The sequence below is a fragment of the Leptinotarsa decemlineata genome, unplaced genomic scaffold (assembly GCF_025532065.1).
Source record: "Leptinotarsa decemlineata unplaced genomic scaffold, Ldec_3_MD MMD2_tig00002082_RagTag_RagTag, whole genome shotgun sequence".
NCBI lineage: Eukaryota > Metazoa > Arthropoda > Insecta > Coleoptera > Chrysomelidae > Leptinotarsa > Leptinotarsa decemlineata.
The window spans coordinates 816,263-837,251 of NW_027412573.1; the positions used below are offsets into that span (position 1 = coordinate 816,263).

Consider the following 20,989-nt stretch of genomic DNA (forward strand, 5'->3'; position numbering starts at 1 on the left):
GCAAAAAATCTGAAATATTTATAGTGGGTTCCCTGGATAGGTTAAGTTTCTATAACTTCTCATCCTCTTTTCTTCGCATTGGGCAAACTTCCCTCAAAGGTTGGCTGTATAACTTTTTTGATAATAAAGAATGTATTAAACTGCTATCGTAATCATTGTTGACGACTATTTGTTTTATTATGTTCAGTTCTCTATTGAAATTCGCCTCTGACAAGGGCACATATATCATGCGAATCATACTGTTGAACATTGCTACTTTGTGTTGATACGGATGGGTGGAGGAATTATGAATGATAATATCAGTATGTGGCGTTTTGCGATAAATTGAAAATCATATTTTTTGTCAACTTTTGTCACTGTCAAGTCCAAAACATTTATAGATTCGTCCTTTTCCATCTCCATTGTGAATGTGAGATAATTGATGAAATTCAAGAGCTTAGTCAACTGCCTGTTCGTTTTTGCAAAACCCTTTATAGCGAAAATCCTACAATAAACTGTATTAGTTAGTCTTAATATGAATTTTCATCAAATATCGGCCAGCTGTATTCAATTAATCAAAAAGATATTCAAGCAAGTAACAAATATCGTCGCATTATCAAATCTATATTTTCATGACTAGCAGCTGACGTCTGTTCACATCTGCTTCAACTGATGGAAAACTAGCCTTGTCTACAATATATCTGCTCTTCGGAGTCCTTGTAATCCGCATAAAACCTTCGTCACAGTAAAATGATTACTTAAAAACCAACATTTATCAACGATTATCCCAAAAACTCTGCTACTACCTCAATCACCACCCCGTAGCTTATCATTACCGTCGACATAATCGCGAAAAATTACACAAAAAATGTTTCCATCCAGGTCGGCCGTAATATCATCATCAAATTATTGGTACGATGTCTAATTTGCCTAATTCATGTTTGTAATATTTCCATTTTATGATTCGTAACGAATTGAACGGTTTCACCTGGTCTATGGAGTGTTGCAAAATTGCAGATACATGCGAATTTCGCATGGATTCTTATTAACATAACGTACTCTCGTTTCGTCTGTCTATTTTTTCATATTTTGTTGCATTATTGCGCTGACGTTATTATCTCATTTCTGAACGTCGGACGTACAAAAAAAATCTGGGTTCCATGAAGCAAAAACCTTTCATTGCTTTTCAAGTGCCCCAGTCGGATAATTATAAGTAATGAGACATAATCTACGATCAAATAAAAAAGATTATTAGTCGAAACAATCAATTAAAACATTAAACAAACTTAGTTCTTAATAAAATGATGGTTTGTTGAGTTTTGTTTCGAATATCCTAGTATAATAATGTCAGAGAAAGCATTCCTTTATGGAGTCATCTATCAAAATAGAAATCAAACAAGGCAAATGTTATTTTTGCCAAAATGAATAGTGAAGAACATTTTTAATAACTAGCTTTCATTTACGTGTACTGAAAAAAATAAACTTTTAATTTAATCAAACCCTACACATAACATGCTTCATCTAGGATTAACCTATTTCACTGATAAACTTATTACTTTCTCCTTTGAACTACTCGTGTCAATTCTGGTTCAAGTTGTCACCTGAAGACGATTGTGGATACTAACAATCGAAACGTTGTGAAATAACTTGGTTTGGACTTTTTAAATTTCATTTCTTGTTATTAATTTTTTTAATTTTCATCTCGTGTTGATCGTTCGATTTTTTGATCTTTGGTTGTTGCTTGTATTTTATTTCATTGTAATTTCAGTTTTCTTGCTTTATATAATTGTTATTTTTCAGCTAATCTTTTTGATTTTCCACAGATTCTTTCAGGGATTTTGAATCAATTTATATCATATTAGACAATAGAAGTCCGAACTAATGAAATTGAAAGGTTCAGGTTATACCGGGTGGCGAAAATTAAATTGCACACTATTGCTATCTCCGTAATAGTAGAAAATACGAAGTTAATTGAATTAGACAAAAATTGTACTTTTCAGAATGAAATGGAATTATGTTGAGAAATCTTGAGGATCATGAGGTGTTATTGGAATAATCGAAAAAATTTGAATCGTTGATGTTGGTTTTGGATAAAAAATCAGGTTGGCATGTGTAGGCAAGTTATATTTTCCTTCTCAGACAGCTGAATACCGTTATCGATGGGTCAACAGTGAAGAATATAAACTTTTCTTTGTTTCATTCTACAATAAACTATGGAGTTTATGAATAAATTCTCCTCACTCTATTAGCGTTTTTATACAACAGAAGAAAGCTCGTAGAATATTGACTAATGCCTGGTATAGTACCTCTGCCAACTCTGTTTATTTTTATTATGTTACAAGTTATCCACCAATTCACTGATACCCTTAGGACTACAACTATAATACGAGAAGCGCTATGCTAATTCAAATACCCTGCTTCAAACTCTCTGTATCCCCAAAAAATAAACTGAACCTCAATATGTACCACATGTTTTTCAGCAAGTGAAAAATTACAGCTTGAATGAATTTGAAAAAGCTGCTGTGACAAAACTCTTCAGAATTGAATGAAGAAACTAGGATTTAGATTTGAATGAAAAAACAAACGTCAAGCGGTTATGGAAAGCAGAAGAATAGTGGAATTGCGTAACAAATACTTAGAACAAATAACTAAATATAGACAAGAACAACGGCAAATTTTCTATTTGGACGAAATTTGGTATGACACTCACGATACAGTTACGAAAGGGTGGACTGATGGTTCGAGAATGTGAACGCCTAACATGTCTGCAAACAAAATTTGATAAGAAGGTAATAGAGCTAAATAAAGAAGAAGTATCTAATATAAACGAAGAAGACTGATAGAAAAGCATTAAAAAAGTAGTTTTAGTTGAAAAAGACTATATGGAGATTATACACTTCCATTTTAATGTTGGAAATAAATTTGTTATTTATTTAAATGACGATAGTGATAGTGAAACAGAGAATATGGAAAAGAAATTATCAGAGGAAGTGTTTTTGAAGCGATTGATTGTATGTATATGTGAGTAAGTAGTATTCAGAAGTATTTTCAATTATCACCCTGTTATTCAAATCCTTACTTTCCCACTCACCTATATAAACGAAATATTTATTATATATTATCATATATACTTTTATTATATACAGTGTGTAACAACGAAAACTTAACAGAGCCGTTTTTGAATATAAAAAGTAAGATTTTAAAAAAAGCTCAGACACGTCGATTTCTAATTAAAAGGGGACACCTTTCAGACTGATCAGATTTTTTGTAGTACGCACCCCCTCAGAGGGGGTGCGTACTACAAACACAGAGGGGTTGCGTACCCTTATTTAGGGAAAGTAGGTCGAACGATACCTTGTTTTAAATGTCTTTCGTATTCCTTTACATCTCTGTTAAAAGAAAATTTTTGTAACGATTCGTTTTCGAGATAATTTGAAGATTTAAATGTATTTTTATTGAGTTCAACTCTTTTTAAAATAAATCAAATTGTTTTTAAGGTACAATTTACGTTCAGAACTTTCATAAAGAAAATACATTTTTGCTTTTTGTGACAACTTGCTAATACGTGTCCATTTGATTTCGTAAAAAAGTGAGAATTATTTGTTTATTACGAGGAGATTTTTTCAGGGGATGGGGTTGGTTACCACCCTTACATTTTAGGTAAATTGAGTGGCACCTCCAACTTTCAGTTGCCTTTTGACGTGGATATTTTATGCTTCTGATGAAAAAGTGAATGATACTAAAAACTTACCTACACAACGAATACAACCTGCTGATTTCCTTGAACGCTGGTGACACAGAAAAGTTAAAAAAACTGTTTTAGGGTTGATAAATCCCAAAAATTGTTTCTAAAGCACACACAAAAAAAGTAACACCTAATAGGGGTAACTCACATAGCGCAAAATGTGCGCCATTTTGCTCCATGCAACAATAAAGATTTTGTTCGAATTTTGCTCTTACATTATTCAACATCTCAAGAGTTATAGCTCGGCATTCATCAATAATTCTACGACGTAATTCATCCAAATTGACTGGCTGTGTAACATAAACTTTAGACTTTGAATATCCACACAAAAAGTAGTCCAGTGGTGTTAAATCTGGTGATCGTGCTGGCCATTCAATTGGACCTCTTCTGCCAATCCATTTTCCTTTAAAATGATGATTCAAAAAATTTCGAACCTGTTGGGCATAAAGGGTGGTGCACCGTCTTGTTGAAAATGGATAAATTCATCTTGACATCTTGGATCCTGTTCAATTATTTCAACTATACGAGGTTGTATTGCCTCTTCAAGAAGTTGTAAATAAGAATCATCGGTTAAATTTCCATCAATGAAAAATGGACCTATAATATGATTGCCCAGACATTCAACTTTTGGGGATGTTGGGTATGTATTTCTGCGTATTGTCTTGGGTTTTCATCCGACCAATATCGGCAATTGTGAAGGTTCACGCAACCATTTAAATAAAATGAGCTTTCGTCCGAAAAACAGGTGTTGTAAAGCAGCTCGGGATTTTGCATTAATCTCTCACTCATGCCCTCACAAAACTCCTGTCTTCGGTCAAAATCATCCTCATTGAGTTCATGAACAAGTTTAATTTTGTAAGGATGGAAATTGTGGTTTTTAAGGATTCTCCATGCGCTCATATGGCTTATTCCGGCTATTACTGATAAACCTCTGGTACTTAACCTGGGATTGGCGATGACTTGACCAATCACTCCAATCGCATCATCGTCATTCATTACCCTTCTCTGAACATTTCTTTTCTTATTTAAAACCGAACCTGTCTCCCTGAATTTTGTGACCAAATCCAGAACGTGATTTCTGCTTAGGTGTTTACCAGGCTTTTGCTCGTTGAATAAAATTGATGTTCTATTAGCATTTTGGTCGTTGCCAAAAAATAAGGCAAAAACTGAAACCCTTTCAGCAGTAGTGTAAGGCATTTTTAAACAAATAACAATGCACGATCTGTTTAAACAAAACAATCGAACGATGTACTAATGAAAACTGGAAGAAGAGGAGTGGGTATTGATTTTAAAAGAGGGATTTTATTTAACAAAAAACTGATAAGAAGAACTGCTCGAAAATTTTTTTATTTAGGCATACAATTTACCGAGTGGTCTGTCTAATGTATTATTAACATGGCAATTTTAACTTCAAATTATCTCGAAAACTAATCGTTACAGAAATTTTCTTTTAACAGAGTTTTAAAGGTATTCGGAAAACCTTTGAAACAAGGTGCCACTCGACCTACTTTCCCTATCTAAATAAGGGTCGTCGGACGCACCCCTTCGAGGGGGTGCGTACTACAAAAAATCTGATTAGTCTGAAAGGTGTCCCCCTCTAATTAGAAATCGACGTGTCCGAGCATTTTTTGAAAATCTTATTTTTCATATTTAAAAACGGCTCTGTTAAGTTTTCGTTGTTACACACTGTATGTTATATTGTTATTGTGATTCTTATATATTCACAAATGATATTTACTGATCTAGTATATCTTGATATTCTGAGAATAGCGTTTTAAGCATTTTGTTATCTACATAGTGAGTCATTTTACATTCCACCCCAGGCAGTGGAATGAAACTCCGATTTTTTTTTTTCAATATTTCGCATAGAGTATAAAAATTTCTCGTTAAGATTCTCATTCTTTTCCCACGTGATTAGAAAGAACGTCCCATCGCAGGTATTGCTCTCCAAAAGTGAATTACCGTTGCAAGATCTAAAATTTAGTCAACAACATAAAATCTGTTTGAATGTCTTTTGCAAAAAATCAGAGTTGCGACATTTCGCTTCACTTCCTCGATATTCTCGTGTTCACGTCTCCGCCGCCTTGTAATATCGATCTCTTGCACAGACAATATGTGGAGTAATTAGTACAGTTTGCCGACACGGCCTCGGGCAAGCAATCTACAATTTCTGCAATAAGTGCAACAGATTTAAGAGCTCATCTTCAATCCCCCGCCAGAAGGAGTTCATCTTATAAAAGCGATCCTCCGGATCAGTACTTCACACTTCAAGTGCATCTTACTCCAGCATGAAACGAGTAAGAACTTTTTTTACTATACTTTTTTTTGATACAGTGAAGTGACAGTGGTGTACAGGGTAGTTCAAAAAGTCAGTCGATAATTTTTAATTTTTTTTGACAGTGTTTGTGGCGGGGTTGTTGCTCGAAGAGGGTATTTTTGAGAGGTTCTATACAGAATTTTGACACATTTGATATTTTTTCCTTGAAATCACTCATCATTTCTTATCTATGCATCATAATCAACTGATTGTTTTTTGTTCAAACTTCATCGAGTACGATTTTGTTGACAGAACAAACCTTACATTTAATTTCTTGGATTTAGAACTGATTTTTCAAGTAACGATTAGTATCTATACGATTAACAAACAAATTCAAAGGTTTTTTTTCAAGGACAAAACACAAGCAGTACAGGAAACTCTCTAAGGCGCTGTTAGAGCTGTGCCTATCATAATTATACTTGCTATCAAATGAATTTACGAAAAATATGTATGATTCTTGTCCTGTGGAGGATATCAGTAAGTTTCTTAATAGTTTCAGCACATAAAAGTTCTTCTCAAACAATTTTACAAATAATTTTTCACTCGTTTTTAAATTAGGTTCCACAGATGGACATTATATGAATTTTTACTTTCCAGAAATTCATACAAGTTATTGAAAACGAGAGAGTGACTTATTGAAACTAGGTGTGAATAAAATTCATTTGAAATGTGGAATTTGGTTATATATTTCAAAACAATTATTATAAATTTGGAATGAAAATACACCCTCTTCAAAATAACTTTCAACAACCACCTCTGTTTCACTTTGAAAACTTTAAAGTTACGGCGAGATATTTGAAAATGATTATTTGATAGCTTTCTGAATTGAATAACAGATTCGTTCCACAATAAATTGAATTTTACTTGGTGTAACACTCCAGCATTTCTATTTTCCCCAACGGAGGTACTCATGTTCAATCTCACTTAATATATTAGTGGGTTCTTTCATTTTTTGGTGTTGTTCAATTTGATCATTGAAATTTAATCATATGTGCACCATGTTCCACCAGAACATGTTCCTTCATACACAACATTTGACCTATGTTCTTCATTCACTAGTTGTTCAGCTTACTTAGATTATGTTAGTTTTCATGTCATTTTTGTGTACAGACATTGTTATTGCAATAGTGTGAGAGTCTCACCAGAACATGTTTTATCAAACACCATTTTTGACCTATGTTCTTCATTCCCAGTTGTTATAAAATGTTCTGGTCACTTTGCTTATCTTAATTTTTAATGTCATTTTTGTGTTCAGATTTTGGTGTTCTGATAGTGTGAAAGTCTCGCCTCAATATGTTTTTTCATACACAGTTTTTGACCTATGTTCCTCATTTCTAGTTGTTATAAAATGTTCAGTTTACTTAGATTATCCTAATTTTATGTCGATTTTTTGTTCAGATTTTGGTGTTCTAATAGTGTAGAAGTCTCACCAGAACATGTTTAATCATACACATTTTTCGACCTATGTTCTTCATTTCCACTTGTTATGAAATGCTCACTTAGATTGTCTCAGTTTTTATTGCCATTTTTGTGTTCAGATTTTGGTGTTCTGATAGTGTAAAAGTTTCGCCAGAACATGTTTTTTCATACACATTTTTTGACCTATGTTCTTCATTCCCAGTCATAAAATGTTCTCACTTGAATTATCTTAATTTTTATGCCATTTCAGTGTTCTCATAGTGTAGAAATCTCACCAGAACATGATTCATCATACATATTTTCTGATTATGTTCTTCATTCCTAGTTATTATAAAGTGTTCGGAACACAAAATAACAAATAAATAAGGAAATGAAATAAAAAATTCGTTTTTTCTTATTGACCCTTATGAAGATTTCTCCAACTGTATTTTTCTGATAACTATCATGATTCTCACTGACCCTTTGTTTGATTTGGTCCCTTAGCATAAAGTGTTGAATTTAGAATCAATTCTTCTTATCTTTTCATAAAGGAATTAGATTGTTGTTGAAGATATTCTCATGTTGTAGTTGTTGTTCCTGGTTTTTGTTTGAAACAAAACAGTCACGCGCTCCAAAAAGCAATGAGGTTCAGACATGGAAAGCGTAGAGGCCATCACTACTCTTCCAGTAATATCATAACCAACTGTTTTTTTCAGTCAATCATTGTAATCGCTCTCTTCGGCTTTGCGGCCTGTGGCCGCCTAGACTACCTCCCTCCAGCTAGAGGTGGCAGTGGAGGCGGTGCTGGAGGCCCATACCCCGGTGCGGGAGGCCCTAGCGGAGGTAGCGGATATCAAGGCGGCGCTGGAGGGGGATTCCCAAGTGGTGGAGGCGGTAGATTCCCAAGTGGCGGCGGTGCAGGAGGTGCCGGAGGTGCCGGGGGTTACCAAGGTGAGAAGTGGGTTGAATTAGGTGGGGAAAAAAAACTGAGAAGTAAATTCAACAGTGACATGTTCATATAGTCTGTTGCAAAAGAATATTATTGACTGTGTGTATCTTTCAAGAAAAATCTGTTTTTATGTTCTTTGCCGTAACACTAGATATGAAATATCGTTCTTCTTGGGTTCTACAAGAACAAACATTGCATTAAAATCGTCTGTCTTGATCTGTTGTAAAATTTTCAATGCAGTTTGACATTCCTGCCATATCAATTATACAGGGTGTAACTGAATAAGTGTAAAACATTCAAGGAGGTGATTCCTCATCGAAAAAAAAAGGATCTTTCATATAAAGAAACTTCATTGGAGCATCCCTTGTTAAGATACAGCCCCTTAAAGGGGGTACATAAAATTTGTATAACAATTTTTTTCACAAGCACTGAAAAAGTTACAATATTGAAATTAACCTGACGTTTTGTATTACCAAAAGGACACTTAGACAGTAATTTATTTGGTTTACCTCATGGTTTTTAGGGGTGGAAAACGCAACCCCTAAAATTTATTTCCAATGTAACTTTTTGTCTCATTATTTGTTTACCATTTAAAAATGTATTTCCGATAGCCTGTTTCATTCTAAACAAAAAATGTCTCTTGGGTTTTTTACCCAAAATAAACCAGTTCGCACAAAAAATTATTTTACGAACAACTACAGAGATATATCGTCATAAATGCGAACTAGATTTATTGTTATTTTGTAGTTAGTACCTGCATTAAACGATTAAAGGGTAATAAACAAAACTAATTTATTAATAACAAAGCACACAACATGTAGAAATCATAGTAAATGTTCAATATGTCTACCTTCAGACATTACGCATGCGTCTAGACGTCGGCGCATTGAGCCACGTATTCGCTCAAATATTCCTGGAGTCTCTGTGATTACCCTGCACGCATCGATGATGCGGTTTCTTAAGTCCTCTACATCGCGAACAGGAGTACGATAAACCAAATGCTGTAAATGGCCTCAAATAGAGAAATCGAGAGGACTGAGATCCAGGGATCGAGCGGGCCAGTTCTGTGGCCCTGATCACTTGGGTCTGATCTGTTATTGAATGATATTTCATGCTGACTTTAAGATTATTCAACAGTCTCAAGTCAAGAACTTTGATTCCACTGAAAAGATTTCCAGATGGATATCTATCTATATCTCAAGAACCTTTTCTAGATAACTTATAATGGTTTGAGATGCGTTTTAATAAGCCAGTTAAATGTACAACATTACAACAGTAGTTGAATGTATGCTTGAAGTTGGTAAAGTTAGATCGTTTCCATTGTGACTCATGCTAAGTATTCATCTATTTTATTTATTGACTCTTTTTCTTTCATGTTTTAATTTGAATGTGCTTGTTTCACGATGTGTGTCATGTCGATTTCTATTCAAATTGGCATATATCGGAGAAATATAACCTGTTCCATATACATAATGTAACACAAATGACTAATGAATCTATCTGTGAACCAGTTGGAAATAAAATCATTATCATTATTGACATCCCGATCAAATTCTCCAAATTTGTTACTATATACACAACGTAAACTTAGTTCTTACATAAATCAACAATTTCGGCATTCTACTAGATTAACTAGTGAAAGTACGGAAAATCCAATCGCAAATGCCCTGAGCACTTCTAACAGTAATTTTGTTTAATTCTCATTTAAGGCGGAGGAGCTGGGGGCTACAGCGGCGGCGCAGGAGGAGGTTTTGGCCCCGGAGGAGCAGGAAGACCCGGAGCCGGTTCTGAAATTCCAATCATCCGGTATGAAAACAACAACAACGGAGACGGAACTTACAGCTGGCTGTACGAAACCGGAAATGGTATAAACGCCCAAGAACAGGGTGATGGTCGAGGAGATGGTACACAAGCGCAAGGTGAGAATAATGATGATAATAATATTCTTCATTAATTTTTTTTCGAAATAGCGTTTTGAGAAGTTTGTACGTCGTTTACAAATGTACAAACAGCAGAAAAGGAGAAAAATTTTAGCAGTTTCTCGGTCAAAAGTTAAATTCCAAAGTGGGTTTTTCGAATGGTTTGATTTGTAGAAAAAATCGATTTCACCAAAACTCATTTTACTTAATCTTAATAATACATAAGCTCTTCGTGTCACTTATGTCACAAGTAATAGACTTGCTAAAAAACCTTCAGAAATATTTGGGATTGTCTATTTAATATTTCATAAAAATAGTAGCAAAATCTAGTAACAACAACGAAATATTGAATAGTTTTGCTAAAATCAAAAATAGTTTTTTATTATTCAACTGTCATTTCTCATAGAAATTCGAATCTATACTGACAATGTTGAACTAGTTTTTCATTTTGAAGCAAGAAAAATAGATTTCCAGAACAATCAACATATCAATAACTAATATTTTTGAGTTGATTCAGAAATCTTGCTGCTCTATTGAATTGTAGATTTACACAAAAAAAACAATAGTTGATGTCATTTATTTTGATCCACTATTTGATGAGATTAACTTGAAAATTTCAGTATATAAAATTAATCTATTTGGTGTAGCTGCAGCTCTAATCAAGTTTTCCATGTCTTACTTATTCGACAAGTACCAGTATGTTGAAATTGATGACCGAAAATCGATGAACTACTTAGCCATAATAGGTGTGCCACAGGGTTCCAACCTAGATCCACTGCTTTTTTTATTATTTATTTTCCTCATTATATCTCTGAAATGCTGACGATTTCAAAATTTTCAGCACAGTAAACATTTAATCGGACTATTTGTATTCACAAAGTGACATTGATTCAATTTTTCAGTGGTGTCATGATAATCATCTCCAATCGAATATTTTCAAATGTTCCGTCTCTTTATAATGTTAGAAGTAAAAGACGATTAACATGACTGTTATATGATCAAAATCCAATATCAAGAGATGTAGAGAGATCAATGACTTGGTCATCAATGTTGATCATCAACTGACTTTTATGTTGTATCCAGTCTCAAAGTGGACCTAGTTATGTTGAGGGTTTCAAATGTAGATATCATCTATTGGAAATAGAGGATATTCTCAATTCTTCGTTTTCTACATTAGTTGTTTGGAAAATGGTTTGAAAAAGTCTAAGGAGAGGCCACAGTTTGGTCCTAGAATATTTGTTATGTAGATATCACGCATCAAACGTAGGATATATTCTCAATCTTCGTTTTTCAAACCATTCACCATTCACACATTCACTTTTTTCATACCAAACGGTATTTTCACCTATTTCTTTCATCAACACTTGAGAACCAGTTTATTTTTGGTGTGTTTCAGTAAAAACAAGTGATCCTCTCTTTGTGTGAGTTTCGAAATAATCGTCAAGGTTTCCATTTCTTTGTCAAATGTATCTATTGCCGTACAAGGTCGAAAACGGTTGTGATACTACCAAAAAGTCGATTTCAGAACGTATAATAGTAATTATGTTCGCATTCAACATATGATGAGTATAATTCTTTGGAAAAAATATCCTAGAGATGAATCTTCAAATTAATTTTAACAACTCTTCTATTCTTCCTATCTGCATCATCCATTATTTCTCCAATATCTTGCATATTGTATACTAACACGCTCGCATGCGGTATTGATGTCCAATGCAAACACACCCGTTAACAAACACTTTCATTTCCACTCACAGATCGATCCATAATTCAAATAATGATAGTCAAGGTTGCAGCGGTCTATTGTTTTCAGTAATTCATATTTGGAAACAGTTCCGACCCAACAAAGACATAGTTGGAATCGGTCATTTGCTTTATTCGTCTTCAATTAAGAAGGAATCCTAAAGGTCGTATACAGTGTGTTTCTAGAGATGAGAAAGCAAAACAGGTAGGAGGTCTTGTTATGATGACAGTTTTGTACCTGATAGTTTGGTAACTGTATTCGCCATTTTAAGTTCTCAATTTCTGTGCGCTTTCCTTACTGGTAAATTATTTTCTCTCTGTTTCGTCTTCCGTCACAATATGCTTTATTTCCTTCTGGAGGCATTCATATGGCATCTGTAGCTTGCTCTATTGTTTTTAATCTTTACAGTATCCAGAGAAAAATACCTGTACCATTCTGTAATAGTATGTCGATGTTTTATCTTCTACCATACATTTTGTTTCAATAATTTCCATATTAGTTTGACATAATATCGAGAAAAACTTCGATATTTGCAATTTCCGAATGTACTTCTCTTCATTTTTATACTAATCGATGGAAGCCTTCTTATTCAAGATATTTTAATGAAGTTAACTTTGCATTTGGTGCTTTGACTATTATCCCCTCAAATAAGAAAACCACTAGTCTGGTTCAATTCAATCATTGAATCCTCGTTCTTTTGAGGAAGAAATCGACACTGGCACATTTGCTCAATCCGGAATTATTGCCCTCCTTCATCACCCTTTTGAACAATACTAACTCTTCAACTCCTCTTCTAGGCTCCTTCAGCTACACCGCCCCAGATGGCCAACAGATCGCAATCAGCTACACAGCTGACCAGAATGGTTTCGTTCCTCAAGGTTCTCACCTCCCAACTCCACCACCGATTCCAGAAGAAATCCAGAGAGCAATCGACCAGAACCTGGCTGATGAGGCTAGAGGAATCGTAGATGATGGCCAGTATAAACCTGGTCCAGATGAGGGAGCTCAAGGAGGCTACGGAAGAGGACCAGCTGGTGGCGCTGGAGGACCAGGTTTTGGAGGCCAGGGTGGTGCAGGTTTTGGAGGAGGCCAGGGAGGTGCAGGTTTTGGAGGAGGCCAGGGAGGTGCAGGTTTCGGCAGAGGACCAGGTTTTGGGGGACAAGGAGGTAGAGGTGGCGCACCTGGAACTCAGTATGGAGTTCCTGGAACTGGCCAAGCTAAAGGGCCTGATGGGTATAGGTACTAAATATCACGATAGCTTGCCATACGTATAAGAATGTAAAATAATGCTGTAAATAGATGTGTTCTTATCTTAGGTGGAATAAAACTTGTATTTTTGTATATTGGATTCGTTTCATTTTTCTGGGTGGTTGTGGGATATTCTGTTTGACGATTTGTACTTTTCAAATAATCAGCCCTACATTTTTATTTTCGCCTTGAATATGGCCAATTGGAACAACGTTCGAAAACAAAGGTACCTTCCTTTCTCTCCGAAAAACAGTCTTCAAGTCGTAAACTAGTGTTCTGTTGACAAAGGTAGAACTGGAACATCGAGAATGTTATCAGGGTCATAGCCGAGAGCAACAAGTATTCATCTAGTATTGTGAATAAGTTGATAAGCAAACGTAAATTGAGGATCTTCATAAATATTGACTTTTGAGAAAGGCAAAAATTTAAAGTTCATTTCCCTTCCGCATCCATCGTATTTTCAAAAAGCTGAACGTGAAATTGGCGAAAACGAGCACTTTTTCCAATTACCAAAAATTCTTGCTTACTCCTACAAATGTTAGGTAGACCTAAAGACATGAATGTTGGAGAGTGAAAATAAACTAAGGACTGTCAAAAAATATATCGGTCAGACTAAGCGTGCCACTAAAGCTTGTTTTAAAGAACACGTAGCACACATCCAACTCTCAAGGCCAGGAAAAAGCTAGTTTCAACACTAGAAAGGCCATAGAATGACTGAAACCTTTTTGAATTTGTTGGGAGCGGTACATAACACTAGATTTTTGTTCAAGTAACTCTTTATTGTGAGATTTTCACTGGACAGTTTACAAAATCGCAATACTTGTCGACTGTGAACATGCCTGAAGCAACTATTGTACAGTGAAACACGTGTTGTGTTTTTTAAACATTCTAAGGGTAATAAATATCACATAGAAGTGTTACTTGAATGTGTTAGTAGCATCAATAAATTCGTATGATGTTTAAATTTTGCTTATGTAATTTTATTTATTGCTAGCGATCTACTAGCTTGAGTAACCTATCTATCTTCTCGACTCGCGTTTTACCAACCAAGTTGGAGTATTCAGTTTCTCCCATCTCCTGTTTTCCATCAGCCACCTTATATGTGGCTTGAGACACCTCCAAAACATGGTTTCTGAACGCTTCAACTGCTTCTTTGGTGCTCGTAAATTGTTGACCACGCAGTTGACCTAGGAACAAGAAGGAGTCAGTGGGTGCCAAATCAGGACCGTACGGATTATTACACGTGTTTTGAAGCACCACTGTCGAACTTTTTAATCATTTCCTCACATCACTTGACGCGAGGCTTTCTTTGAGCGACTGATAAATTATGGGCTACTCAAAGAGAACATTTTTTTAAAAACTAATTGTTGTTGCAAAATCGAATGTTTCGAAGCGGAACTGATATCACAATATATCACACGGCGATTTTTCATTATATTTTTCCGCGCTGCATTGATGTTTTGTGAAACAACAACCGATTTTGGAAGACAGAACTGCCACCACAAATACATTCACTATACCAGCGATATGCTGTAGTTTTTGATAGTGTTTTATCGCCATACAAAGAGCTGAGTTCATCCTCACTTTCTTGTTGAGATAATCCACGTCGAAAGTTGTGAAAAATAATCAATAACACGTGTACATCAAAACGCTGTGTGTGCTAAAAATGTCAAACTTTATTATGGTGTTGCCATATTTTACCTGTTGACATTAGTGTTTCCAGTTGCCGAAATATAAATAGTCCCTCATCAAATCCTTGAAAGGTAGGCATATGAACCTATGGAAAAACATTAATATGTAATGAATTGTTTTGTTATTTCAATATCAATTTTTTGGATTACGATAATGACAATACCGAAAAAATATTGTCAGTTATACAGTGCTTTGATTTCGATCAAATTATAGACGCCCCAACATTTTTAGATGTAATTATAACTAATGCTAAATGGGTTCTCGACAAAGATATCATTGACACTAATGGAGTTTCAGATCATATGCTGGTTTCCTGTAAATAAATATTAGATTTGATGAAGACAAGTTCAAAATTCATGAAAATAGGGATTTCAAATATTTCAATGAAGATGATTTCAAGAGAGATCTTCACTGTATTCCTTTTTTTAATATATTTGATCAGGAAGGAGCTGATGAAAAAATAACTGTTTTAATTAACTGTTTGGCCAACCTTTTTGATAGACATGCTCCCTTGAAAACATCAAGAATAACTAGGAAGCGATCTGTTTAAAAAAAAAATCTGTTTTTCCGTTAACCAGCTGTCGCACCCCTACGAACGACAACCCTCCTCAAAATTCGAAACTTGTGCGAGCTAAGGATTAACGAGGTCTTACCTTTTAACGTGTGATTCCTAACACGGGCTTATTCCTTGGCTATCTGGAACAATTAAAGAGATGATGTTAATAAGGGATAAAGCTTTCAGAAGATTCAAAAGAAGTAAATCAGAAATTCATTTTCAGTTCTATAAGAACATGCGGAACGTCACAAATCAGGCGATTAAGAGAGAAAAGAAGGCATATTTCATTTCAGAGCTCAACAAAAAAAACAACAAAGATCTCTGGAAAGCCTTAAAATCTAATAAGTTCATACCAAATAAAGTTCACAGCAATCCAGAGAATTTGAAGAATCCCTCGCAGTTAAATGATTTTTTTTTTGTTAACCCAATTCCTATTAATGAACCACCCTCCGATATGATTTACTGAATATAAAACTCATAAAAATGTGCTGTTCACATATAATTCCATATGTAACACATAGTTGAATAGTCTATCCATTCCCAATTGGAACGGCAATAAAAATAAAAGTACAGTCATAAAAATTTCTTGCCTGTGGCCCCTAGTTGCCCAGATAGTTAGTAAACGTGACATCAACTATAGTTGAGGAATAAAGGCTCGGCTAGCTGGACTGGCTGAATACTGATTTTTTGTCCGTTTCACAATATTTCTTTGTCAGTGCCGTTTATTCGTGGGGTTAGGTGAGGTAGTGAATGGTTTTGCAAACCGATTTTTGAAAACTTTTTCTAGAGATCAATTACCCTAACACCAAATTGATATTTTTGCACTCGACGCGTTTCACTAACAAGATTAGCATCTTCAGGAGAAGCAAATTGAACTGAATCTAAAGACAAGGGTCAGCTGTTTATATACCTAATTTTTTTAGTCCGATATGGACTTTCTTTGTTAAACGATGATTATCCTAATTGATTTTTCGGTAATTAACTAGTGGAACAACTACCTGCAAATTAATTTGTCAACAATAGATTAAAAAGCGGACATATTAATTTGCAGGTAGTTCGACAGTTCTTCGAATCATTAAAATAGGGGATGTCATTGACCATGCAATGAAACGAAAACAAGGGAATAAAACATTCGCAAACGTTGATGGTGCTACAAAAGATGTGATTCTGCGAACAATTTATGATATATACAGACCATAATTCAGACATATAATCTACCTCTACAAAACTTGGTTTGACACCCATGATGTGGTCAAATATGGCTGGGTAGACGAAACCAAGTATTGTGCTTTGAACACACCTTCTTCAAGGGGAAAACGTGTTATAATTTTGCATGCCGGGAATGAAAGAGGTTTCGTACCTAACGCTTTGCTTCTGTCGGCCAAAAATATACAAGATTCGTCTGCTGATTACCACGAAGATATGACTGCGGCTTTATTCGAAACCTGATTCAGTGAGCAGCTTCTCCCAAATATTCATCCAAACTCGGTTATTGTTATGGAAAACGCTTCATATCATTATCGGTTATTGACTACAATACCAAACAATAACACAAAAAAAGCAGATATTGTTGATTTCATGCGAAATCATGACATGGAAATACCCGAAAAGATTCCAACAAAAAAGGTATTACTAGCCATCATAAAACAACGTAATTTCAAAAAAGAGTATATTATTGATTCGATGTGTGAAACACGTGGTCATATTCTCTTACTTTTGCCTCCATACTATTGTGTGTTCAATCCAATTGAAATGGTTTGGGCCACAATGAAAGAAAGCTTGCGGAAATGTAATCAGTCACCGACTTTGAATGCTGTAGTGGTTAACAACATAAGGCGAGTTGTGAATGAAGTAGGTAATAGTGATGGCCCATGTTATAAAAGAAGAGAACAAATATTATGTGCAAAGTTCCATAAATCCGATCGTTATTCAACCCGATGATGATTCCACCTTATCTGAATATGGGAAAGAAGAATTTTGATTTTTCTAGCAATTTTGTTGGCCTCTATTATTTATAAATATATGTTTGATGATAATTCTGTATGATTATTTGTGTTTTCATTGTATTTCAGAGTTTTCTACTCAGAAAACAACTACCTCGAATTTCGAAGTTTTTCATAATTACCCCTGGTGGAAAAATTCAGTTGAGACAACTTTTTCATGGGGTGATCAATTGCTATGATTGTAAGAATAAGTAACTGAAAAACTGCCACTGAAAAATAATATGCCGACGCCTTTGTCGAGGCGGGAATTCCTTCTCTGTGCTGTTCCAACTGGTATTGGAAATACTATACAACTGCTTTGTTGCATGTAGTGGACGATATTATAAGAGCACGTGACGCAAAAAATAATACAGCATTGGTACTTCTTGATTTTAGTAGAGCGTTCGATACTATTAACTTCGATTTAATGTTATTAATTCTTGGCTATATAGGACTCTCTAAAAATGCTATATCACTAATCAGATCGTATCTCACCAACCGTCAACAAAAGGTTACCATAGAAGGAAACACCACACAATATTTAAAGCTGATATGTGGCGTGCCACAGGGCTCTATTTTGGGACCACTTTTGTTTGCTATCTACACATCTCAACTTGCAAAATGTTTAAAATTTTGTAATATACAATTGTATGCAGACGATACCCGGTTGTATTATAGCTTCTCACCTGAAATGATAGATAATACGTGTATTCAAATCAATAGTGACTTAAAATTATTTGTGAAAAATGCTTCTGATCACAGCTTAAATATAAATTGTAGTGAATGCAATGTTATTGTTTTCGGACCAAAATGCACTAGAAATGATATCTGCAAATCTGTGAAAGTAGTAGTAAATGATCATGTACTTGGGGTTGTCCCAGAAGCCAAAAGCCTGGGAATCATTTTAGATAAGGACTTGAAATTCGAAAGTCAGGTTATTCAGTTTATCAGACATGCTTATTATTCGCTTAAAATTATTTATGGACAAAGAAATTTCCTACCCATGAAGGTGAAGGCGAATTTGTGTGAATCGTTAGTTTTATCTGTATTCAATTATGCTGATGTTTTGTATGGTCCTACCTATTTCAAATCTATAAATAGTAATAATATTTTAAGATAATTAGAAATCCTTTTTGTTTATTCCTTTGCGTACTAGGCGACATTTTTGAGGTTAAGCGGAAGAGCAATTGAATGATGACTTGTTATCATGTAAATTGAACTTCGCCTTTTATCTTCATATAATAAATAAACTGCTCCTGATTCATTTGCTTTAAATGTATTAGAAGATAATAAAGACGATATTATTATTAATATTATTATTATTATTTCTCGAAGGGATTATGCATAGTGTCAAATTTCCATCAATTCACGCAAAGCATTTTGAAATTATAAAAATAACCCTCTATTTTGAATCATTACGCCCATTCATTGGTGAAAAACATATGAAATTAATTCTGCAGTTTTTGAGTTTATCGCGTGCAGACAGACACACAAACACAGGGGCTTTGTTTCAAAATGAGTAGTGATTACCTGTTTTGATGTTTGGAAACAAATGTTTTGCTTATACCAATATCACAGAAGAAGTTTTTTGACTCCACCACACTCATATATGGGACATCAGTTTTGCAGACGGTCTGTTGGTATGTTTTTAATATGACGCATAAATCGAGATAACAACAGTTCTACCTGATAAACAACGTTTATTTTTTCAAAACTATATATAAATAACATTATCCAGTGGAAAATATCAGTATAAACAAGGTATTGTAGCAGTTCAAGTGTGGTTTTATTTCACCATGAATAAAGTGAGTAGTTTCAGCGATTACTACATGTTCTTGACAACATTCTACACTCTATTTTCACGTATCAAAATGTATTTATGAATACTTGATTCAACAAACCCATTTTCTGGCAATAGACTACCGATTGTCTAGCAAAAATATAAACGAAAAAAGTAAAATTCATTGAAGTTACTTAATTTTTTGATAACGTAAGTTGTAGGTACCTACACGAAAAATAATAATAAAAACGCTATTTTTCAGTTGGGGTGAAAAGTTCAAATCAAATTAAATCAAAATATACTTTATTGTCAGAACATTTTGTATTCCATCGACAAAGTTTTGTAGATATAAATATAATCATAACTGATGGTGTATAGATAAAAACTGGCAATTAATAAAGGTTTGAAAAAAACAGGTACAAATACAATAAAAATAAATATAAAAGGGAATACACGTTTTAAAATGATTCATTAAAATACTCTTGCAAGCTATAATAGGGTCTATCAGCTAGCAAATTTTCAAGTACATTCTTGAATTGTACGTTGGTCAAATTTGGAGACCTTATATGTACTGGTAAATGTTTCGTGGTGTATGTCATCAGTTCGGACTTCTATTGTCTGATTTTTTTTTCAGCTTCTATTACTCACGACTTTTCTTGTCCTAATTCTGTGGGATTCAGCAAGTAGCCAGAATTATGATGTAAGAGTCAAAAGAAGTGGCTCTTACGTAGCTCCAGATGGCCAGCAGACTTACCATCAAACTTTTGGTGATGAAAATGGATTCCAGCCCGTGCTTGACAATTTTCCAGGACCGACAACTAGCAAACCACCTCAAGCTCCGCAATAACATCAACCGACTCGGCAATTTACTACGAGTGTCGAGTAGTAAATCCACTATCTGCACACGCTTTATGTTCAGTTTTATCAACAAGCTAATATATTATTGATATAGACATATTTTATTTGACTACGTTCATGTAAGTTCAAATTTACAGCAAGTCTTATTACAAAAATTGTATTTAAATAGATATTATACTTATATTTCAAAGAAAAGAATCTCGGAGTCAGTCAAAAAACTATGATATACATGTACAACCAAACACGCCAAAACATTAATAACTTCCAAAGCGATTGAAGATATTGAAATAAGATAAATATCTAAACGTTCTCATACGAATGGGGGGTGTCTAAATATTCCGCAATAGTGTAGAAAGATGAGTTGATGAGGAACTGTTTCACTTTTTGATTGAAACAATTGGGGGACAAAGATTTAACTTTCCTAGGCAAGTAATTATAAAGAATTACATTGGGAGAGTTATTCACAGCTCTATTCAATCTCTATCTTATAGGTCTAATTTTATCTGCGTGTCGCATGTCGAGTGTGGTAGTCATAGAAATTTGAATTTAGTGAATATTTATGTTTATTTTTATGGATTTCCACTAGTTGTTGATGTATACAGGGTGTAACTGAATATGTGTAAAATATTTAAGGAGGTGATTCCTCATCGAAAAAAGGAATAGGATCTTTCATATAAAGAAATTTCATTGGAGCATCCCTTGTTAAGATACAGCCCGTTTAAGCCCCTTTGTATAAAAATTTTTTTCACAAGCACTGAAAAAGTTACAATATTAAAATTGACGTTTTGTACTACCAAAAAGACACTTAGCCAGAAATTTATT

The 20,989-nt window shown here is 34.4% G+C and overlaps 1 protein-coding gene and 1 long non-coding RNA gene across 2 annotated transcripts; both read left to right on the forward strand.

The window, feature by feature from the left end:
- Window positions 1–5,865: 5,865 nt before the first annotated feature.
- On the forward strand, window positions 5,866–13,394 carry LOC111515989 (uncharacterized). The gene is made up of 4 exons (XM_074176770.1): window positions 5,866–6,021; window positions 8,156–8,390; window positions 10,098–10,307; window positions 12,849–13,394. Exons 1-4 carry the CDS (start codon window positions 6,013–6,015, stop codon window positions 13,295–13,297), a joined length of 903 nt encoding a protein of 300 aa, XP_074032871.1. The 5' UTR covers window positions 5,866–6,012; the 3' UTR covers window positions 13,298–13,394.
- A 5,630-nt stretch (window positions 13,395–19,024) lies between these two features.
- LOC141482874 (uncharacterized) lies at window positions 19,025–20,262 on the forward strand. Its single transcript, XR_012465772.1, has 2 exons — window positions 19,025–19,334; window positions 19,944–20,262. It is a non-coding gene; the product is annotated as an uncharacterized lncRNA (long non-coding RNA).
- The last annotated feature ends 727 nt before the right edge of the window (window positions 20,263–20,989 follow it).

What these genes read in the sequence shown, in the direction of transcription:
- LOC111515989 (XM_074176770.1), top strand. An exon ending in AGGTGCCGGGGGTTACCAAG is followed by an intron (nt 8,391 to 10,097) that starts GTGAGAAGTGGG and finishes TTCTCATTTAAG; the next exon opens with GCGGAGGAGCTGGGGGCTAC. An exon ending in AGATGGTACACAAGCGCAAG is followed by an intron (nt 10,308 to 12,848) that starts GTGAGAATAATG and finishes CTCCTCTTCTAG; the next exon opens with GCTCCTTCAGCTACACCGCC.